General features: G+C 37.9%; 1 protein-coding gene across 2 annotated transcripts in view; it reads right to left on the bottom strand.

Moving 5' to 3' along the window:
• RELN (reelin) overlaps positions 1-24,827 on the bottom strand; it is a 277,149-nt gene that overhangs the window by 81,391 nt on the left and 170,931 nt on the right. For both annotated transcript variants that reach the window (XM_053977798.1, XM_053977797.1), the window contains exons 14-22: positions 23,065-23,273; positions 20,454-20,582; positions 19,241-19,350; positions 16,344-16,410; positions 15,168-15,401; positions 14,321-14,482; positions 9,869-10,105; positions 3,906-4,098; positions 1,191-1,303 (exon numbers count right to left, since the gene is read on the bottom strand). In XM_053977798.1, coding sequence (XP_053833773.1) covers positions 1,191-1,303; positions 3,906-4,098; positions 9,869-10,105; positions 14,321-14,482; positions 15,168-15,401; positions 16,344-16,410; positions 19,241-19,350; positions 20,454-20,582; positions 23,065-23,273 — 1,454 coding nt within the window. The remainder of the gene's footprint in view (positions 1-1,190; positions 1,304-3,905; positions 4,099-9,868; positions 10,106-14,320; positions 14,483-15,167; positions 15,402-16,343; positions 16,411-19,240; positions 19,351-20,453; positions 20,583-23,064; positions 23,274-24,827) is intronic.

Genomic DNA, 24,827 nt, shown 5'->3' with positions numbered 1-24,827 from the left:
TGAGTACATTATATATTTTATAAATTAGGAATAACAGCCTACTTTGGAGTGTAACCCAAAAAATTGTAGATGCTTTTTGAACTCCTATATGCCTGTGTGAACCACAGATTTTAGGGATGGTAGCACACAAAGACATGTAAGATTTAGTACATTATAATCTACAAAGGAGTTATTTGTAGACTTACTTGCACCATTTGGTATTATCTGATATGATATGTTCTAAGGATTCAATATTTGCCTTTGATGTTTTGCCTAGAAATAGGAAGTTCTGAATATTGGCTGTACAGAAAAAAGGGCCAGTGTGTTGAAAGAAGGTATCACTGTGGTGTGATTGATGGAAACAGGCTGTGCTGAGGCCATGCAGAGTACAAAAAAAATAATGATGAAGGATGGGGAAATACAACGATGACTTAATCTGAGCAAGCTCTCATTGCAATTGCTGTGATGGATTCAAGTCAAACATAATCAAAACGTAACTCTAATTGCAATAATTAAATTCTCAAATGAAGGATGCCCTGAAGATTATTGGGATTTATGACAACTTTTTATTTGTATGGTATAATAAAGATTTAAAAATAAACAATGAAAGAAACAATTTAGTTAATAAAAAATTTTAGGGGAGGCAAATCAAGTTTGATTACAACAAGATGAATAGGCTTTCTGATAATTTTTGTTTCTCTTTTTTTTGCATGGGAGAATGTAGAGAATGTTATTTTTTAAGAGATGCTATAAAAAGAAACAAGAGTTAAAAAATTCCCAGAAATGAATCATTAGTTATTGTTTATACAGGGCTTTGGTCTGAAGATGTAAACAATAAGGAATGTGCAAAATAAAAATTAACAATCCAAATAAAGCCTTCCTCCAACAAGGCATTTATAGACAAGTGCCACTATTTTTGAAAAGTTTGAACTTTATTAGGAGAGTCAGAGTATGTATTAAAAACAATCCTAAACAATAGTTTCTGTTGACTTCATCAACATTTCATTCTCTAATTATGTAAGGAATGCATTTTATGGGAAATACCTGCAACTGGATCAGCCCAGGCACCCCACCTATTGGCTTGAGTATGACCTGCAGAGGACTTGATATTTGTCACAGCAATTGATGTGACAAATTGTATGCACAACAACCCTCCCTGCCTTTGCCCCCCCCCCACCAAAAAAGTTTAAAGATAGGAAATAAATGCTTACCAAGTCTTCTGTGGTAAAAGAACAGTGATTCTCCTCCACTGAGTAAATTCACTGGAGTGGTAAATACTTGCTGATGTAAACTCCTGACAGCTTGGCATACTGGGAAGGCATTCCTTAAAATAAAACATTTCAAAACCAGATTTAATGTTGAGGAATAATTTGGAACAGAAACAAGGGTCAAACATTCACACAACCAGGAGCTTGTCTGGGTCCAGATGTTGGAGTGAAAGACCCAGAAGAGAAAAATCCTGGCATGATGTGTATAAATTTCTCAGAAAACTAGTAGTACAATTGAGGATGGAAAAAAGCCATACAAATCTATTTAAAGAGTTTAGCATTCATGATTGGCAATGTTTTGCTTTCCTCCACGAGGAATGTCTATCTCTTTGTTTTTTACTATCTTCACCCCAGCATCCACTGTGGACAATGAAGTAGACTACAAGACCACTATGAAGTAAGTCTATGAAAGTGACCTCCAGACTATTACAAAGGTCATTTTAGAAACCTACTTGTGAGGCTTTGCCTGGGCATGCTGACTGGCCCCACACCCTCCATCTGCAGTGGGGAGCAGCAGTAGGAACAGGCAGAGCCACACCAGAGGGCCCAAGCACAGCCTAGTGAAGTTGTGTCCTTAGGTGCTTCCCAAGCTCTGCAGCTGTGTTAGTTTTGACACCTACAGCAAGCGGGGTAAATTCTTCCCTCCTGCTTCCAGGACTATTTCTGCATTTAACACAGATTCCTGTTGAGGTCTGTTTCCCAAATTCTATTTTTTTTTTAAATTCAGAAAATACGATTGTCACATCTTTTTAATATTAAATATAAATGAAGTCGATTATCCCAGCTTCTTACTGTTTTCTAGCACTGCCCTTCCAATGTTACTTCATTTTTTGCAATATTCCATTAATTTATTTACATTTTGCCAGAACAGCATCCAAAAAAAATTGGCCTATGAAATATTAATAAAGTGCTTGGAAGTTACTACCAACCTACATGATCCTCTTCTAGCTACCAATTCAGAGACCCTTTTGCCCCTTCCTGCCACAGCACAGCTTCTCCTGAGCATCCCCACATACCCAAGAGTATTTCACTGATCACTGCTGTGCTCACCCCCATGAAGGGTATCAGGTAAAAGAACAGACTCCTGCTCATGCAAGCAGCCTATTTTGACTGTTCTGAAACTAATAATAAAGAAGTGACTCTCTACAGAAGTTGTGGTAATTAAGAATTTTATATAGTTAAATTATACAGTAATAGTTGTGTATTAAATATGAAGAAGGGCAGAATATATTATTTTACAGAGATATTTATTGCTCAAATATCTTAGAGTATTAACTGAAGATCTGAGACCTTATTTTGCTGGGGTTTTTTTAGTAGATTTTCTAAAGGCTTAGTTTCATTTCCAGCAATTTTCAAACATTTTTTCTTGATTCATCTCCCCTAAAAGATTGTAGAAAACGAGATCTAATAAAGATCAGTGATCGCAAAGCAAACAAAATTTTCAAACATTTTAATTAATTAGTGTTTTGTTTATTTGCCAGGTTCTGTCCTTGAAATATACTACAAATACTCTTTTATCACAGCAACATGGGTGGTGTGAGAAAAATTATTTGGCTGCATGTTTTCTCTGAACTCAGCTCTACTGAGCAAGCAAAGGAGCACTAAAATCTGAAGTTAACTTATCTTCCATGGATGCCAAGCACAAACCCCAAACATCCACCACTAGGAACTATTCTTGGACACCAAGATGATGATGCCTGCTAGGTATAAAAGACATGAACAGGGTTTGAAATATATGATTTATAGCTTTCCTCTGGATTCTGTTTAAAGCAAGAAATCATGATTTGGCTTTCCAAAGTTTAAAAATTCATTTATTGCCATTTCTTTATTATGCCCATCAAAGTAAATGTGGCAAAAGACAACATGGCAAGGATAACCAGGCAAAGTTTTAATTGCTTATAGAAGGTGTGGAACGTGACATAAAAATCCATCAGTGAGCTTGCAGAGCAGGCAGTGAAAAGGCAGTAGGACAAGTTCCCTGACTCCCTGTGAGCCTGCTCAGAGGCAGCCAAAGGACCTTGGTTAGTTCACCCTGAGTCCAGGGAAAGTCCAGCTTTTCATCTAAGAGGGACAACAAGAGCATGAAGTATGGCCAAATGCGCTGCTCACATTTGTGCTGAGACAGCACTGAGCCAGCCGGGGGAAGAGCAGCCAAGGCTGCTATTTGCACTTCCAGCAGAGTGGGGGTCATTACAGCCTGGACTGTGTTTGAACCAGGGGTGGGAGATGAAAGGCTCTACATTACAATCCCCCAAAGGAATGCGCTTTCCATTTACTAAATGGCTGTGCACAAGGGCAGAAAGAATTTCTACCCATTTAAATTCCAGGAAACAGTAGATGCATTTTGCTTAGAAAAACAAAGCAATAGCACAGGAAAGATCTCAGCCATTGCCCTGTGGCTCTAACTGTGGCCCAATTTTTTTCTCAGCCTTTGTCCATTCCTGTCACTATTTTGTGTTTCAGGCTTTCTTCAAAATATTACGATGAACAGTCTAAATACCTCTATTAGTAATTTTGACTGATTACAACAGAGAATTTCTTTATTGAAAGGTGAAAAAGGAAAACATCTTTCTTTGTTCAATGCCAAAAGTGTATTTCAGACTATCCTTGTATAAAACAGAGTATATGGAAGACAAACATCCTCACTGCCAGCCTCACCTCCTGAACAAGATGCCATGTGAGGCCATGGTTGGTGGAGTACTCCAGTTTCACCTGGTTGTCCATATGAGGAGTAAAGGCCTGACCACAGCCCATCACCAAGTTGAACTGTATCATATACGAAGCTCCAATCTGCATAGACTGGGTCTCCACGTAGCGCATGCTGGAGGCTAGCTTTGAATCTCCTGTAAAACTGAGAGATGTGAGGAAAGAATCAGGATGGATCCCCAAAATAATTTGAAAAAAACCATTATAGTTCTGGGTTAAATACAGTTGCACTTCTTTATTCTGTAGATTGGCATGTAGGATGAGACCATGCACAGAAGAATCTTTCTGCTGGTACTTCTGCCAGTTACCAGGAAGGTCTTGATGTATCCCAGAATGTGAAACACTGAATTATTCTGTTAGTTCTTACTATATGCTCCTTGTATTAAGGATGAAGTTAGGATCTAGCAAAGGGCAACATAAGGGAAAAACAATATAAAGAATGTTCATTCCCTTGGGTGTCCATTGCTGAAGGTCTTGCCACAGTCAGAGCTGCAATTTCATTCTAATACTGGGCAGTTAAGATACTCTGAATCTAGTTTAAAATATTCTTATTATATACACTGTTAACTTAATCGATTTTCAAGAGTACCTCTATGCAATTCATTCACTTAATTGTGTTTCAGAATTAATCTTCTATTCTCGGCTTCTTTTCTGTAGGATGTAGTGATATAAGAGTTATATTTTCCAGTGGATTGGAGAACAATAGTAATGTTTGGAACACACATATATGCATATATTTTGCAAGGTACCCAGTTATCATATATATAGTAATACAATTTATGGTCTGAAATTCCAAGATTATTTCACTTTAAATGCAGGTTTTTCTTCTATACACTATTCAAAAGAAAAAGGAAACAACTAAATTCAAAAACTCAAATGCAACAGAAGCATAAGAAGGAAGTAATAACAACTTAAACATTGAATTTTGCTCACTAGCCATCAAAATAGAGTATGTTAATGAAAGTTCACATAGAATTAAAATTGCCTCCCTCTCCTTAGTTTGAGATGTTAGTGTCTTCAGAAGTACTGTAGTCCTTTCAGCTCCAATATTTTCTAAGACTATTCTTAAATGTGAACAATTTAGAAAAGGGATTGGCTCTTTCTAAAGAAAATCACTGCAAATCATCATGAAAAAGAAAAAGCTACATTCAGTACAGTGGTGATGAAGAGAACAATCTAGTTCAAGGTTGCTCTTATGACTGAGTAAGCTACTGTTTATTATCTTAAATAAGAAGTCATAATCTTTAAATACAATACAGAAGAACATATTAGCTTCTACTCCTGTAAAACTCAAGGTCATGGCAAAGTGAGTGTGAGGACAAGGAATACAAGTCAGTGTCACTTAGGACTCTTTTAAATTCATTCACTGACCTGTATTGTTTTCTACAGAGTCCTTTCCAGAGAGAGCACTTATGCCATAAATGTCAGCATCCTACTTTAAAGCTTTAGAAGAAATTACTGAAAGCTGACATTAGTTTTGTCATTATCAAATTTCTGTTACTTGGCATAAGTTAAGATCCTGTCTGCTTTCAGCTCTCTGACCTTATTTTGTGACTTGATTTCCTAAAGATAATCCAGCTCATGACATTATATGAAGTTTTTTGCTTTGTCCTGTCACTCAGCAGCCCAAAGTGACTGTGGGTGGACATTCCCTTCACTGCGAGGGCACAAGGGCACTGTCATGGACAACTGGACTGGAAGGCAGAAAGTTATCTTGGAAAACTGTATCTGAACTCTTCGCCCTTTCAGATGGTGTTCTCAGTGTTTTTCTTCTCAATAGGAAGGATAATTTTAAGTTAAGAAGAGGAAATAATGTACACTCATCAGCAGTCCAGTTCCCAACCTATGGTTTGTGGCTTCGTGGTTAGATCTGAATGCACCTCAGAAGAACTTGTCTGGATAATGCCTGCATTTATTTTTCTTCTAAACTTTATCTTGTATTTTAAAAAATGACAAAAATCCCCAAATTTAAAAGATATAGCTGATTTGATCTGACATAGGCCGAAGCCCTGTTGGGAAATCTGTGCCAATACAGCCAGGCTCTTCATGTATCAGTCAAACATGTGCAGTGTAATCAGCTGAAAGTTATGTGTAGAGGATTTGGCACTGCACACAAAAACCTGGGCATAGCAGCACATCACAGTTACCTAAAGCTTATCTGAACGAAATAAAGGAGTAGAAACACAACAATTTCATGAAATATCTGCCCAGAAGCTGTCATCGCAAAGATAGAATACAAGTATAGAAGACAAGTAAAGGACTTGTAGTGAAAAAAAGGGGCAAAGAATTAAATGTTACGTTTTGCTCTTGTAGTCACAAAAATTCCCTTTATTCAATGCTACTAAATAAAATGAGAAGAAAAAGCACCTTAAATGATAATATTTTCTTTCTGGTACTATTCAGGTCATAATTAAAATATTCTAAGTTTAGTATTCATTTTAATTTAATAGCTTAGTCACTAGATATTGTACATAGTATATTAAGTAAATGTATTAAGTAAGTTAAAAAGTCAAATCAGTTCTTTAAAATGCATATTAAAGAAATGTGGAAAAGGAAGATAGTGTTGAGATGCAGACAATATGTGATGCTCTATAAGAAGCTCTTTTGAGGGAGGGAAATCACACTACAGGTACACAAAGTCCTTTATCATCCACATTTTGCCTCCAGCTGAACACAAGTAGTATTAAAGTTGTGGGCTCCACCTTGTCCCTTCTTTGCTCTCCAGATCTCTCATGTACATGGTTAGGGGTTTGCTCTTTTGCTAGAATACCAAATGTTTTCTTTGTTCTGGGAGCCACACAGCTGGAATACCTTTCCAGAATTTGTAAAAGATGAAGTAATGTCCCTGGCGTAACAATAATTAACTAAAAATCTTTAGAAATGAGAATGCAGAGGCTTCATTTTTGTATAAATTTGTTGCTGTGAGTGGGTTTCTGGCACGTGTGTAATTAGACCTGCAGAGGCACAGGAACACAATACCCATAGGTGCCCTCAGAACAATCACTCTCCCTCCAAGCACTGCCAACTAATTGGTACTTCTGGGAATGGTATCACAGTCAATGTCAGCCAACCTGCATTGCTCCAAACTGCTCTGAGATCCCCAGAGTTACCATATTTTCAAGGCTGGTACTTTTAGGAATACTGAAAAGCCACATGGATGCAGCTTGGTTTGTAAAGCTGCCTTGACTGAAAATATTGACACGATGGCCCAACGCTCGCACCAGACACAGCTTTGCTTCCATCAAAAGCAGGGGATGTTTGGCCTTTTTTCATCACATCATTCCTACTTTGCTAAATAATTCCTAAATGTATTAACATCATTAATGTAATTAAGTTGATTACCTGAAAGAAACTTGCTTCATGTTACAGAGTAACAATTACTCTAAACAACAAAACATTTAAGATACTGGTAAACTACCAAGCTGATGTAGGACCACTGTATGACATTGCTCCATAAAGATAGTTCATATAGTTCATGACAAGACAGGTTTACAGTCTTTCCCCAGGCTTCTCCAGGGACAGTGGGACATTCTATTGTTTGCTACACTGAGTTAAATCATAATGCTGTAATCTGACTGAAGACAGTTTATTTATATAAAGCTATTTTATTTGTGTCCAGATGAATATATATATATATATATATAGTGTTTATATATATAAAGTATATATATATATAAAGTGTTAGTATCCTTATCAATATTTAAATGAATTTCAGCAAGTGGCTGTATATAGCCACTGTAGTACTCCAGAGACATTTGGTTCAAAACTTTGCCTGAATATGAGCATTTTGGAGAAGTGATGAATTAATGTACATCATCAAACACTTCATTTTAAAGTGTTCCAGAGTCCTTTCAGTACAACCAATACACTTGAAGTAATAAAGTTAAGGATCCATTCTGAAACCAAATGATGATGATGACGATCAAATAAAATGACTGTTCAGACATAGACCAGGAAAATACCCAAAAATCACCTTTGATCAAAACATATGGTTATCAATAAGCTTTTTCTTTTTTTTTTTTTTTTTTTTTTTAATGAAGCTAGGTATGGAAAAGAACAGCCTGCCTCTTAATAAAAATTTTAAAAATCATCCTCCTCAGTTTTTTCCAAATTTAAAGATAAATGTTTCATGTTTACAGGTTCTAAGGCAGAAATGGAGACCTAATAGACAATTAAAAGCAATTTATGGGCCTGGGAATGACACCCTGTAAAATGATTGATAGCACATTTCCCATAGTTGTACTAATAAAAAGCTGTTTTCAGACTGTTCTCAAGAGGATGGTGTCAGTGCTACTGCAAGATCTGCTCGTGAGTTAGAAACTCATGAGTTAGAAAATGAGAACCAAATGGACTCACAGCTGGGAAAACCCAACAATAATTAATTTAACTAGCAACCATTTGTACAGACTTTGTGTAAGTTTAAAAATTTCCCTTGGGACGAGCAAGGTCAGTGAAGGATAGAGTTCATGTTTTCCAGTGATAATGAAAAATACTTAGACATAAATAGCGAGGAAGGTTTTTGATTCTATATTTGATGCATGGAAACTTCAATGTTTCTACTATGACTGAGCACTACAATCCCTAGCCCATCTCCATATGGGATGGAGAATTTAGCTTAGTGTTACTTTGATTCTGATTTAGAGTCATGGGAGGAAAAAAGAGGAACCTCTGCTATCTTATCTGCCCTACTCCCTATGATAATCTGGTCTTAAAAATACAGAGGGAAAACAATGTCATTAAAAGGCATTCATTCCAACTCTTTGGTAAGGAAGATGCAAACAGTTTGAGCCCTAACATGTTGTTTCATTTTAATGAGCAGCGAGTACCTTCCTTGTCCTTATTAAAGTGGTTAATGGTGCTTCTACTGCCTCATTATCAGTGCTAGGACACATTTGGTGTTGTTCCTACTGCTAAGCCAACTCCTTTTAGTTTGACAGATGATCAGAAAGTCAAATCAGATTGCTCAGAAATACTTGTTAATAAAATTCCAACAGTGTTTCTCTGAGTGTCCATGGGGATGCTAAAATTATTTTATTTTCTTCAGGTTTTCTATAATTACTGTGATTGTACTTCCTCCAAAGAAATATATCTATGCCAATTAAAACTATACTGGGTTTATAGGTTGATGAGACTAGCATGAAACTGTTATTTGGTTTTAATCAAAACACACAGATTAAATTGAGCTTCCCTTGTATTAATTCCAAATGTTACATTCAAGTGCTCCAGATTTTTTTTTTTGTGAAGTATGTTAATGTTTTAGTTTAAAAAGCATATTTTTATGCAATCCTTACAATTTTTTCCTTTGTTTTTCCCTTATTTTTCTTCTCTTGCCTTTATTTCCTTTGAGGGGGTGTGATGTTTTCTTGCTTTTGTTTCTAAATACACAGCATATTTTAGACCTAATTGCAATATGTCATAATGCTGATCACAGTGCAGATGACTAAGTGTATATAATACCAGATAAAGCAACTACAAATGGATAATGCATCTATTCTGCTGCCTTTGCTTTCTGGATTACAATATAATGGCTATGTACACAGATCTGAACGTCATTTACAAAACATTCAGAGTCTGTACTTAACATATTATTTCATTACCTGCATATCCATATTAACCTGCCTGGATTTTAAGTGAAGATTATGAAACATTTCTGATTTTTTTCTATTAGGGTATTCTTTAAATATTTCACGGAAAAAGAATGCTACATTCAATGTTCCCATCAAACATAAATCTGTGCAAAGAGGTGAAAAACTTACTGCTAATTGCAATGAGATTAGTGACTGTATTTTTATCCACAATGTGAGGATGAGACACATTATTACTCTGATGTCAGTTGCAGCAGTAACTTGATCCTTAGCAGGATGAATAGACAAGGAAAACCAAAAGTAGAACAGGAAAGAATGCATGTTTCTTACCAGAGAGTCCAGTCATGCCCACAGTAGGGCTGAACATTTCCCAGGTAGAACCCTAGAGACTGTGTGACTTCAACCAGGTTGGTGAAGTCCAGACTGATGCTGTTGAAAAGCACAGAGGTCATGATGATTTCATCGATTGCCCACACATCTTCGCCTTGAGAAGAGTGATATGGCTGCCACCATCTGAACTGAATGCCAACCTGCCTTGCATCTTCAGGCAGCTCCACTGAAATTATTCTGGAAAACAAAATAATATTGCTATTGCCAGTTTTTCCTGTTTGTAATAATTCCATGGGGATGTATTTTCGGTAACTTTTCCTTACCGATCCTAAAAATCATGGAGTAAATTTAACCCACAAATACTGTAGCATCTGCTGGTATAGCTGCTACCAGTGACAGGGTCAGGGGAATTGTTAGTTCTCTTGGTAATCAGTTCATTTACTGAAAACCAGTCATGTGCAAAAGCCAGCAGAAAGAGTTCTACCAAATTTGTAATTTTTGCTTCCATTGTGGACCTCTCAGTAAATTTAAAGGTGTAAATTAGCCAAGGGATGATGAGCTGACAAGGATTTAAGAATTCCAGTTCCCCTTTGTCAGACTCAGTGGGTTTTATCCTGAAGATATGCATCTTGTAAACATTTGCATTCCCCACATAGCATTGATATCATTCTAATGGTGCTCTTGTCCTAGAAGAACCCACCCCTGTAAATTGCCACAATCAAGTGGAAAAGGTTCATCATGTCAGACAGTGTGATTATGTGTAGTCCTTTTTGGCAGACACTCCTATTTTGTAGCTGCATGGAGATGCAACTGGAGGTGAGTCCCAGGTGCTTCTGGTATGCAAGGTCACCTGATTTGTCATGGCAGCTATGTCAACATACCTAGAATTGAAAAACTGCGAAGAAAATTAAGAATATTATCTGATTTCCAGGAGCAATTTTCATACACTACAGGAGGGAGTATACATTAATTGCCACAGCAATGACACCTTCTTGAAAGCTCCATAAATCACTAAGACCGTGGTACCCCACATGGCCACATCAACTGTGAGACAGACTGGCAACAGGGACATTTGTCTCCATTGGGGTATAATTACTTGCTGGCTAAAGGGTTTTCAGCCAGCTCATCATATAGCTGTTATTTTTCTTTCTCTGTTAGAGGAAATGTGGATAAAATTATATATCTGGTAAACTGAAAGCATCTTTTTAAATTCCAGCACCAAATATTTTTCATACTCAAGGCTTTCTAAGCTGCCTGTTGTAATGTTTTGTTCTCTGCTAATGAGTCTTGTGCCTGTGGCACTCTTAGTGCAAAAACCACACTCTTAAAAATGACTTGCTACAACGTCCTTGTAGATACGAGTAGATTTATAATACTGCTGTTTAGTGTCACTTTCATTTTAAAGGAGACTACATTAATCCATTAACCAGAAAAAAACCAAATAGCTTGGCCAAACAGGTGGGAAGCACTCAAAAAGTCCTGCCTGGCTTTTCTAGGAGCTGCTTTGTGACATCCATAGACTGGAGAGAGAAGTGGGGAAGGACAGCCAGAGGTGACATGGCTGTGTCCCTGTGGCATGGGACAAGCACAGTACACACTTTATGAATGGTGGATACATTTCCTTTACACTCAAATAAACATGTTTGAACCCTTCAGACCCTGACTTCTTTTCTACTAAGGATTCCCTCATAAGAAGCAACTTTATCATCTTTTGGGTTAATTTTTTAAAGGCACAAATGACAAGAAATTGCTACTGATGCTAAAATGAACCATATTTTTTTCTGCCATGATTCAGGGGTATGAGCCTGAGGAAAGCTGGTAGCCTGCTAGGAGGAGCACTGTATCCAGTGGGCACTGTGAAGCACCTGGCACTTATGTGAGCTAATCCTCTGCCATAATCCAAAGCATATTTCTCTACTGCTGGCTGCCTCTGATGCCTGTATCTTCCCTTTCACTCTTAACTCTCATAAGCTTGCCCACGTGGACACTAATTCTCACAGACAGTAATATACAGAAAATCCTAAATCATGACATGCACCACTGATACACATATCAGATGTTAAAATATTTAACACATGTTAAAATAAATTCCCCATCCCAGGGGATTAAGCTAACACAATTTAAAAATACAGGTGTAAACCACCATGTATGGCACATATGTTAGTATGCAGAACCTGACTACACCTCCAGTTGTAACAACTTCTCCTGTCTGGCTTTGATTTGTTGGAGATAGATGGAGAGGGAGGGGGATTCCTGTTAATGACTTTTCTGCTACAGAGAAGAAAAGTGTTCCTACTTATATTACCAGCCACCATTAAATTTGTTAAAAACCAGCTGGGAGACCTTTGCTCTGATCTCATTCTTTCAAGCTATGCGCATACCTAATATTGAAAAGCCACCGCTGTTCTGCCCAGAAGAAAAATGCAGCTGTCAAATGTTAGCAGATTAAATGCACCTTTTCAGCAGAACATTAAATATATAGTTTTTTTTTTTTTTGTATGACTGAAGATTAATTAAATTCATGGATACAGACTGATTGCCAAACTTTGCAGCAGTCCATTTATGTTACTAAAATTGCTGATATTTTCAGACAACATAACATGAAAAGGTGAAGCTTTGTTCATAATTATTGCCAGCATTAGCTTCAGGTTTGTATGTATGCCATTTTTTTATCTACCCAGAGTTATCTATCTATCTATCTATCTATCTATCTATCTATCTATCTATCTATCTATCTCCGATAGCAAAATCTCTCTAACTTGTGTATATTGTACTTTTCTTTGTACCTTGTCAGAACAACAGGAATTGTTTCAAACCTAACCTCAGAAAGCAAAAAAAGTTTCTGGCATCTATGTAATTTATTACATTTATATCTTAAACTTGATTAAAATCAGTCACCAGAATATGTATTTTCCTTTTTGTTATAAAAATTTCATAGTGCTATATATTAAAAACCTTTAGGGAAATATAATTCCTACAGATGTAATCTTGAATCTGAGAATTAGAAACAGGGTCATATAAAATATATGTGTGACTATAAAAAAGGTAGGCAAAGGAAACTTTGAAGATTTATCAGTGTTCCAGTCTGTAGCATCTTTCCTTTGGAAACATTTAGAACTTCAAAAATTAAAGTCTACAATATATTTCTACCAAATACAGACCTTGTCTCACATTTTTGAGTATTTCTTATAGCTCCCAGGAAATAATTTTAATGCTATGAGGGTTTTTTTTTTCCATTAGAACATTCTTAATCACACTTTAAATATTGCAATTTTGTACTGAGTTATTGATAAGATGTGGAAATCTAATTTCTTTTTGTTTTTAAAAAAGCACTCAGCTCAATAAATATAAATAATGAAACTTATGTGTAGCTAAAGTTACTTGCAAGCTATTTACAGTCCCACCTCTGGGGCTGACTAAGATGTTTGCCTGGAACTTGGTAGAGAAGATATAGGGCAATACCCAGGTCAAACTACCCATGGGCAGGAAATGGAGCTGTTGGAATGAGTCCAGTGATGCCACTGTCAGTTCTGCCTCTTCTGGGCCCCTTTGTAGAGCATCTCCTTTAACTGGCATTTATTGGCTCTGCTGCAGCACCCCATGAAGGTGGCTGCTGCCAGGTTTGAGAGGGTTTGCACCGATCCAGACCAGACTGTTCCAGGCTTTTGGTACAGGCATGCTCATGGAGACTCCTGATTTTGTATTGCTCTACTAAATTTGGTGGATGGTGTCACAAACATATCAGTAAGGAATGCCTTCTCTAAATACAGGAGATGCATTCCTCTCTAATCTGACACCAAACATAGGGGTTGTAAGATGAAATGAGCTCTTTGTTCAATTTATTTTTTATTTCTACAAGTCCCAGGCACAGTCACCAACACGTTCCCCCAGAGCACCAAGCCCAGCCCAGGGCAGAGGCACAGCCATGAAGTCATACAATTGCCTTGAGAGTAGGAGCAGGTGTAGTTTCCCTGCTGACCTCAGAGATCCTCACAATCCTGCAGAGATCCTCACAATCAGATTCTGTCTCAGCTGTCCTGTGCTACCTGGAAACTCCTAATCCCAAAGGATGGTGTAGTGAGTGTATCTATGGCTTCAAAGCTACAAATAATTTATGTTAATTTTTCTTTACAAGTGGCTGCTTCCATGGGAAGAGTCATGCCCCTATTTCCCACAAGCACACTCCTATCCCTCATCCTGCACTGCCTCAGCTTGTTCTGTTGTATCACCTGAGACTCGAAAGCTGTTAAACCGATGTGTTCATTTTTATAGAATGACAAATGAGAAGTGCCTAGAACAGCTGCAAAATTTTAAAGGAAGGTGGTAACTTTTGGTGTGCAATAAAAACTCTTCATTCCCTCTTGCAACACGTACTCAGTCTCCACATTGCAGTGTCCACCACAAGCAGCATAACTGCGTGCAAATAACTCTTTGTAATATTTGTGCATGTACCTTGGCTCGTGGTAGTTGAGATAAGAGTAGTGCTCCAGCAGTTTCCAGGTAATGCCGTTGTCGTAGGAGTAGTGCAGCAGCACTCCTTCCCCAGGCTGGTCGGGCGCTTTGCAGGTGCTCAGCACTGACTTGCTGCCCAGGCGCAGCGTGAACTGCAGGAACCTGCACCACAATCACACAAATATTTGCAGGGTATGGTTTTTTGTTTTTGTTTTTTTTTGTTTGTTTGTTTGTTTGGTTTTTTGTTTGTTTTTTTTTGTTTTTTTTTGTGTTTTTTTTTTTTGTTTTTGTTTTTGTTTTTGTTTTTGTTTTTTGTTTTTGTTTTTCCCCTAACCAGGTTGTTTTCAGATCTTCTCAATCTAGGCAAATTTTGATAAATATTGGTTATGGGGTTTTGTAAATGTGATTTGTTTTTATTGTCAAGTAATGCATTGTGGCACATATAGTTAAAAAAATGCCAATCATTACTGCATTTAATTATTTATTAGGCACTGAAGGGGAGGGAGAGATAGTGAATGGATCTAATCAGCTGCCACAAGCTGTCAAATAAACACAACCTTATAAATAATTAATTAGCACTTGGCTTTGACACTCAGGTTTGATATTAACATTTCATATTTTCCATCCAAGCTGTACAATAACTTCCCTCCAGTCTGTTTTGGACTCTGTTGTTTACAAAGCAGATGGGAAAAAAGGCAAGGCTATGAAATCACAGTTAAAACATGGAACTAGGAGTTTTTTAAAAGCTTTTTTCCCTGCTAAAACAACTGGCTTAATAATAGACAAGGCTGTAGCTGGAGGGGCTCCCCCATTTCTTTGCTTCACACGACTCCTCCTTCCTTCTCACCTGGACTGGGAGCTGTCCAGGAAGGAGGTGATGAGCTGGCGTCTCCCGTCCTTGTTGAAGACCAGGGCCTTGCCGCTGGCCAGGACGCCGCAGCCGAAACTGACCTCGGCCCCGCGGATGGAGTAGAAGCTGTGGTAGGAGGAGAGGCGGGAGCTGGCGAAGCTCTCGGAGATGAACATGGGAAAGGTCTGCGACGCCGTCTCACACGCCGGCCCCGAAAAGCCAGGGTCGCACCTGCGGTGAGGAAGGGTGAAAAGCACGATTGGTGACCCATCTTTGGTTTGCCTGGTTGTCAACAAACATGGTGGCTGCAGTTGTTCATGGACTGAGGATACCCCACAAGGTCCCTCTCAAGTCTAAGGCCCAAGAACCTCTTTGAACTTTACTTAGGTAAAGTGCATCATGAATGATTTCTGTTAGCTAGTATTTACTTTTTGAATTTAAAAAATATGCATTTATGAACACCCCATGAATCTACACATAACACAGTACAGAAATATTTTTATTAATTTTTGGAACAAAACCCCTGGTGGCATAATTACAGTTGTTCATATGTAAAATGACAAATTTGCTTTTATCTGCAGCATACTAGATGTGGTTACAAGAAATTAAATTACAAAAGAGAATTCCCTGTGGGTAACACTCTTGTTAATATCTAAATGTAGTTACACCAATATTAAGAATGTGCTTACTGGTTTTGAGTAAGTACCTTTTTATTTTTTAGAGTGGAACTCTTTTAACAAGCCCGACTATCAGAAAAAAGTGGAGAGCTGATCTTCTGTCCTTGAGGTCTGTTAGGTTATGGGATATTAGAACTATTAAAATTGTAATTCTTTCCCAACGTTTAATACAAAAGTGATAAAGTCAAAAATCACCTCTCTAACCAGTATAAAGTATACATCACTGACATTTCAGTGTGCTCTGTAGCACATTTTAAGATGAATTGGAAGTTAGACATTATACCTGAAGAAAATAATAAAAAAAATTAAACACGCTGCTGTTTAGAAAGATTCATCTTTAGCTTTCCACTGAGCTTTTTGAATTCTGAGGTTTATGCTAGTTTTATATTTAGTCATCTAAAAGAACAAGGACTGAAATGAAAATCACTTCAACTTTCACACTACCAAGTGAACTCTGTGACAGAAATGGAACATGAGTACTGAATATAAAACTTACTTGCAGCCATTTCTAGTACACTGTCCTCGCCCTGAGCAGAATTTGAGGCAAGATGGACCAATATAAACTGCAGAGAGAAAAATCAATTAAATGGAGGGTTATGCTATGTGGTAAAAAGAATATGATGAATACAAGAAAATGTAGACCTGATCATACAATTATTGTATTTATTTTAATCCCACTATCTGGAAAAGGTCTATGAAAGGATAGAAAGCATTTGACTGCGTCAAGGATAGTCAGGAATAATTTATTATTTAATGTATCATGTCCAGCTGTGGCTAAAGACACAGTACTGTGGCCACTAGTACTGTCTTAATTACTGTCTGTGAATGAGATCAGAGAATTTTTGGTAGGCATTGACCTTCTTCATAATTTTTCATTGACATTCCCTTCATCTTAGTTTGGAGATGCAATCCAATCTATATATTGGTACATTCCAGTAGCAGTCTTGTAGATTTAAAAAATATGTCACTGCTTCTCTCATTGAAATCTACATACTTTACTTCACTGGAGTTAGGGGAAAAAGAACCTGCCCTGATATGTCTTAACTATTAATTTTCATACTCTTTCACTGATTCATTTAAATGGAACAAAATTCCATATCCTAAATGCTCAAAATGCACCAGACTTGTTTTACTCTTTTGCTTCATCTTCCTCCAATGACTCCTAACTGACAGTGTGAAAAACATGAAGGATGGAAAGATGCCAAAATCTCAGTATAATCTCTTGCACTACAATAAAGAAAAGTCATAACTTATGGGTAATATTGTTTTAATACAAAATGCTAAAAGGCCTTAACCATGAATAGTGCCATCTTTTCTGTTGAAGAATTCCTATTACTTGGAGTTATCCACTTGCATTGTGACATTTGGAAGAAATAGCCACCAATTTGAAATAATCTATAGGAAGCAGTACTTCTTTCCTTTTTTTGTATAATGTTGCCCATTACAGCAGGGTGTCAGCTCTCCCTAGCAGACACACTCTAAATCCCTCTTAACTACTCCCTATAACTAAGTCCTCATAAGATTTCATGTGATTTCTAGATTTTTCTCACTTCTCAGGGTGCAAAAAATTCTGTTCTGTCTGTTTGATTTTTGAGGTCTTTTTGAAGGGGTGGTAAAAGTAGAAGGGTTAAAGATGTAATGATGTCATTCAAAATGAAAAAAAACTTTACGGAAATTGGCATTTTCCCAGACTTTCTGAAAGATGGCCAGCTTCCAGATTTCATTTAAAACTTAATTCACGCAGGAAGCAGTTGTGAAGCTAAAAGTCAGAGTGTTGAGTCTTTGAAAATCTTCCTCTCTTCAAGGATTTGAGTGGCTTGCCGATATTTACGAGTTTTTTCCTACAATACAGCGTAAACTTCAGTGTCACTAGTATTTAACAAAGGAGGCATTCGAAATCTCAGAAATATGTCTTTAAGACTTGATTCCTGCATCATGGTTCTTCTGCACCTCAAATTCAGAGCAGGCACTTTCTAGGCAGATGGTTGGTAAAGCTTTTCTTGAGACTGAGCACACAGGAGCATGCAGCATCCTTTCATGGAGTTGCATTTTGTTCTATAAGCAAAGGTTGTGCAGATAAATGAATTGCCAAATGATTGTCAAAATCTTGTTTTGTTCTGTTGTAAGGAATTTGTATCCTTGGATTAGATTTCATCTTGCTGTGGTTTCTGTGAACCTCTCATGAGTGTCTCCAACACTTAGAGACAGCAATTTTTTAGATAGCAACTCATCTTTGCAGATACTCACAGATATCTTCTCCTCTTTATATACCTATCTTTCCCTTAATTTTACTTTCTTTTTGATGTATATCACATCCCTAAAGAGAAGCATAAATACTATATCCAGAATGTCAAGATGATGCTACTTCCTATTATGATTAAGAGAACAATTTTCATTACTTTTAGTGACAAAATTTCCGTAATGATATTACCTTAACAGCTTCAAGATTTTCTTGTCAATACTAGGCATCAATATATTTTAAGAATTCTACAAAATGTAAGTATTTACCATTTCCGGGCACCATATCAAGCCTTACTGGGAATCACTACAAAAATTCACTATTTATAGTGAAATTATATAATAGAGGCTATTGTACAGCAGTGTGAATCTATAAATTACGTATTTCATGCATCTAACCAAACAAATTCTGAATGTAGCTTACTTAGTTCCAAAACACTTAAGGCTAACAAGCAAGCTAAAAAAAATTGCAGTTCCTCTTAGTTAGCCCTTTCAGTCATACTTATTTCTGCATTTCATACATTTAATCCTGTGCTCCTAAATACTTTTTACTGCTCTTTAAAGTATTCCTTGATAATTCTGGTCCTGGTTTTCCTCTGTAATAAGAATTATAAAAATTTATCAACATAAACTTCTCCCAGTTCTTCACATCCATTTAAAGAAAAGGTATGTGAAAAATAATTTTCAAAGAGAAGAACAGTTCCCTGAAACAGATGGCATTTTCCCCTGAAGATATAGTAAACAATGTAAGGTTTTGTCAGCGTTTTGGTAGCAGCATTGCTTGAAGATGGTCTCCTATGTCCAGAAGCAAAATATGTCCCAGATGCTTAGGCTGCTGCAGTACATGTCCTTAACAGACAGTGTCAAACCTATTTATGTAATTAGGACTAAGCAGATAGAAGAAATGTTATATTAAGCCAATATTTTTTTTCCTGGAAAGCATTCAACTAAATGGAAAAAAACTCACTAGACTATTGTCTTTTCTAATGGCAGATTCTCTCTCTAGCTTCAAAATGCACCTGCTACCAAACTCAACTGAGCAGAACAGGAATTTAACAAACTTCATTGACTAGTGATTGTGGAAATATGTTTACTTAGAGCAGCATATAAAATTTACTTTTCTGATGTGTCATGATCATGGGTAAGAATACTAACTATTATCGATTGCCCACATATTTCCAAGGATTGGTCCTGTTTGCCTCCATCGAATCCTGGTGTCACTTGTTAGTGCAGCGTTGGGAAGGGGAATAGTTATTCGGTTCCACCTGAAATACATACAACACAGGCTCTAGCATTTTACACTGACAGTTATTATGCAACGTTATATTTTGCAGATATGTTTATGTATTCTGGAAGCTTTGTGAGAAGCTTAATTTTAAAATCTGCTCAAATGAAGCATAAATTTACAGCAGCTTTAGAAAATACAAATTAAAAATAAGAAGTCCATATATCATGCAGTACATGAATATTAGCTATTGTCTTATAAAACCCAGCCATTTCCCCCCTGTTGGCATACACAAAGTTGGCAAAGACCATAAGCTCCTTTGCTGTAGCAGCTTCTCCATCTCCATGACTAGCTCCTAAAATTGAACCTTCAGCAGGGCTGAACTCTGGTGAAAACCCTCAGAGGGGGAGGAGTGGTGCAGAGGATTTGGCATGCTGCAGTCTGGGCCATCATTCTCTATCATCCACAGAGGCTACACTTCCTGCACACACCAGGAGTAATGGTTCCTATGAAAATTGTATGGGCTATGTGCCATCAGATCATAGCAATGCTTCAACTGCACCTTCTTTTTGTAAGTGTTATGGAACTTGGGATACCAAGGGATTTTGTGCTATGCAGAAAAATGCCACAGTTAATTTTTCAGTGAGAACAGTAGAGAAGAGACTCAATACTGAGAAAGGCTGATACAAGAAAGTGACACTAATAATCATCTCCATATGCAGAAGTACAGAGTATGTGCTTCACTGTAACCCAGTACTGGGATTCCACATGAGTAAATGAGTCTGAGGAGATAAATACAGCTTTGGGTAGTGTTTTTTCTGACCAAGAAGAAAACTTTTGTGGCTTTGACAAGGTAAAAGTTTTCTTCTTATTATCAACATGCTGTCCACAAGTGGGTTTTTTTGTAATTTCTCTTTAGCATCAAAATTTCTCTTTAGCATCAAAAAATTATGCCACAGAAGCAGCCCCATACATTTCAGGTTTCATTACTGGGTAGCCAGGGAGCTCAGAACACTCCTTCCTTCCTGTCCCCAGGTAGCCAAAAGTGAATGAAGACACAGAGTTGTGTGCTTTGCTGCTTTCTCCTGCCACCTACAATTCACATCTCTAATGCTGTATCAGTTTTGCAGAGAGCACTCTCACCCGCTGTAGTTTTCAGAGGCGTAGATGGTGCTGTGGGGCAAGTGAGGTCCAGCACATATCTCAGGCAAACACTCCATGTGGAGCAGCGACCACGAGCGACCATGGTTGGTTGAGAACTCCAAGCTGACACTGGTAACACGTTGAAGGAAAGAAAGGAGAAAGACACCATGAGGGTACCTGGCATAGGTCTCAATGTAGAAGTACCAACACTGAGAAACCACCAAATCTGCTCTTTCTAACAACTGATGTGGAAACAAGAAATAACTTTAAGCAGAATTTGAATACAAAAAATCCTGCAAATGTAAACGTGAGACAAAGTTTCATGAGCGTTCAAAATGCCAAAAGTTTTTAGACTGAAGATTGCCGGAACACAGAGCTCTTGTTGGGCCACCATCTAGCCAGTGATTTTATGCTGCAGCTGTTAAAAGAACTGCATTACTTTTATATTTCATATTTCATACTGAAATAGTTTCAGATATGAGGAGAAACCTTGGATTAATCAGAGCTAGACAGCATCATGCAAGCAAGGGACACTTATAATTGCCAGTTGCTAACTATTACATCTGCAGAAGGTGGCAAAAGACTACTAGCTGTTCATGCATGGGCTGTCTCTTTCCTGGATTAAAAAAAAAACCCAAATTGCTTACAACCTATGAGTATAAGGAAATCCTTAGATGTCTCACACTCTAAAGACCTTGAAAAAGTAATACAGAAAGTGCTTGATTTACTACAGATTTAGTATTTTACTGAATCATTCTTGTAATTTCCTCCATATAATTAGCTTGTAATATTCTGTTTTATTTTAAGTAATGGAACATTATAAAAGACATAAGTAATCTCCTCAATATTATATTATTGGATTCTGAATTTTTATTTTTATGATAATTTGCTGACAATATTACTTTATTTAAATGTACCATCACTGTGATATTGTGTCTATTAAAATAGTTTATGGAGATTTTGACTAATTTATTTCAGGTTTAGCTGTAGAGATACCTTAGAGGGTCATATTTACTGCTTATATCCAGCACGAGTCTCTCACATTTGCAGTAATGAAAGCAGAATGAATAATGCTGCAGACTGGGAGATGTGAAATGCTGCAGTATTTGAGAAATACAAATAGGAAAAATGGTGACCTAATGCTTCTTTAGTTATGAAGAAGCTCACTTCTCCTTCAGAAATAGAAGGAAGAATATTAATCTTTCAAAATATATACTAATCTTCATCAGAAAACAGATTGAGGCAGAGACTTTATATAACATGTTTACTGGCCAGGAGTGTTTATAGGCAAAGTTTTCACTTTTCATGTAGGAAAATGTTGCTGCCTTCTCTTCCTATCAAATATAACTGCAGTGCCTTGATTTTTGCTTCCCCTTGAATTCTGCTATCCTGCAAGGGTACAAGAACTGTCAGTGTTAATGCAGTTCTTTCCAGCTGGAAGTAGATGCCATGGGACACAGATAAAAGCACTCATAGTCTCTTACTTTAAACTCTCAACCCTGCAAAATATAAAGTAACTTAATCCTCATAAAATATCAAGATAGATATTCTCATATGTTTATAATGGAAGAGGAAGAGTGGGCAGTTTGGTTTTGGGTTCTCCATTTGAAGAAGGATATTAAGAATTCTGAGAGCAGAGTAAAGGATGGGCAAGATATCCATGGCTTCGAGCACCAAGCTCAGATGGGCTGAGGAGCTGGCTTGCTCAGCCTGGTGAGGAGGGGTGAGCTATAGCATCCTGTGGTGGTGCAGAGGGCCCTCACAAGGAAACCAGAGTCAAACTCTCCTCAGTCGTGTCAGGCACACTACAAAGGACAAGAATCATGGTTTCATAGTTTTGTACTGTACATTAGGAAACACTTTTTCACTTGAGCAGGTGAGGTAGCAAAGTGTCCATCCATGAAGATTTTACAAGTCATGGATAGGCAGAGCCATGTCTGATCTGCCCAGTAACAATTCATCCTGCAGCAGCAGGTTTTACCAGATAACATATATAGGTCCCTTCTAACCAACATTTCTGTGATTCTATAAAACATGGTGCCTAAAATGACTCCCTTCTCTCCCTTCCCCCATGGGAAAATTCACACTGAATGTCCAGAAGAAGTAAAGCCAGGAGAAGTGTTCTGTGATCAACCTACAGACAGTGAGCTCCTCACACTGATGGTCATTTAGATGAGGGTCATTTATCACCAGCCTTACTAGAATTAGATATGCTTGTGGCATCAGTAATCTCAGAGGGGTCAGCAGGGCAGGTTTCTGCTGCTGCCTTTAATGCTTTCCTCCTTACACAGTATTAAGAAGTAAATCTCATACCCATTAGAAACTGAAACAAAAGTCACTCTGAAATCATGAACATATTTCAGAATAATGGGCTAAGAAAAGCAAGTTTTGACCTGGAAAGCTATTAAATGACTCTTTATTGCACGTGAGATACATAAATCTGGGCCTGTAAAGATCAGGAGAAACATTAGCTTTTGAACAGCTTATGTTTGTCATTATTAATGGGATCCCTTCTTCTGAAAAAAAAAGATTTACAAATCCCTATATAGATTTTATAGACCAAAATATACTAGAAAGCTGATAACCAAAAGAATGATCTCGCCAGTTTTACCTGTTACCAGGTTGGTAAGTTCCACAACCCAAATTGATGGAAAATTGGATCATGTGAGTCACCGAGGAAGGGAGCACCGGAAGGACGTGGAAGTAATCCACAGCCCAAACATTCCTGTTGTGGCCTTGGTGACTCTTTTGCTTCAGGCAAAATTTGGTTGCAGGAGTCTGCAGGTCTGGACTAATGACAACAGAAACCAAAGACGGCACCTTCAAAAGAAATTAAATTAGGCTTAAATAAGTTAAAAAGGTTACAATGTACCATTTAAAATAAAAAACCAGCTCTAATTGTGCTGAAACAAACAGGCTATTCTCTCTCCTTGATTCATTTTGTTAACTTTTTTAGCCACTTTTTTCCACACATGATCCCAAATAAAATCTTTTACTAGTAGGTGGATAGGTATTAGCACCCTGAGTACCAGTGATGCTTCTCACCTCAGAGGGATGGGACTGTTTGGTTGTAAAGGCACAGAAGAAAAGACTGCACCTTCTGTGTTCTGAGAAGGGCAAGTTGATGTTGTCAGTTTCAGCTGGGAAGGGAAGGTGATGTTTGTCCTGGAGCCTTACAGCTCACAGAAGCGAAGGCAGGGTGGTGGCATGTCTACTCTGGATACGTGAGAATGGAGTAACAGCAGGAGTTCACAGGCATAAGTGGGGAGGATGTTATGTTGCTGAAATAAATGAAAGCACTGCCTCACAAAACTTAGCCTTTGTCCTAAAGCAATGTAATTAGAACTTTATTATGTCAAAAGAGGATGTCAGCTTTAAAACTGCTTGTTTTAAAAACCCTCCACAATGAATTCCATGTAATTTCAGATCCTATCTCTCCCCAAGTTCCCTAATTAATATTTTATTATTTTACAATTACAGTTTCCTTAGTTTTACAAAAGTTCTACCCTGTCTTTCACACAGAAGCAGGCGAGGAGGGAAGCCATGCACAATGAAACAATGCAAGTGACTCAGATGAACTCAGGCCAAACCCTATTGTAAACATCTGGTTTCTAAGTGCTAAAGTTACAGACAAAATGCACAGAGATCTGTGCTTGAAATCAGCAGCATCTTTACCATCAAACTTCCCTCAGACTATGTAAGCACACTGCATTTCAATATCTAGTGCACCTATGTGCACATGTATGAAATACCAAACTTTGCCTGTTTTACAGCAGCAGAATAAGGAGACCTCGGAGCTACTTTATTCAGGGTAGACATGATCTAAGTGCTTCTTTGCCCTAGACAGGAAGGATCCTGAAGGCAAGTTCAAGGTATTTACTGTCCAGCTGAGGGTGGTGGATGTGGTTGGAAGGCGGCTGCACTTTGGGCAGAGGAGATGCTGCCTGCACACTCCGCCAGTGGCCGCCTCCCATGGCTGAGTCCGTGCCCTCACCACTGCAGATCCTCTCCCAGCCCCTGATCCTGCCAGGAATGACCCTCTCAGGACCCTGCTCCTCAGCATCACACTGTGCCTAGAATGAGCTTGAGTGGGAATAGGAGTAATCTTTTGTGAGGGGATGTTTTCACTGCAGTTTTCAGCTAATACCTGCCAATTTTTGCCCGTTGCTTGCCTGCCTGTTTCCCCAGCCCCAGCCAACACTGCCCAGTCCTGCCTGGGGCTGGAGTGACCACCAGTAACTGCAGAGCTGTACTGCAAAAGTGCCCGATTGCTCCCAGGTCTGCATCTGATTTATGTGTTTGAGAATGTCACGTTTGGGTGTCCCTGTGGAATTCACCACACAATCTTCTTGTGATGGCTTGAAAAGAGAATGA

This window comes from Vidua macroura, chromosome 5 (genome assembly GCF_024509145.1).
Source record: "Vidua macroura isolate BioBank_ID:100142 chromosome 5, ASM2450914v1, whole genome shotgun sequence".
Taxonomy (NCBI): domain Eukaryota; kingdom Metazoa; phylum Chordata; class Aves; order Passeriformes; family Viduidae; genus Vidua; species Vidua macroura.
This window is presented reverse-complemented; position numbering and strand designations above follow the sequence as displayed.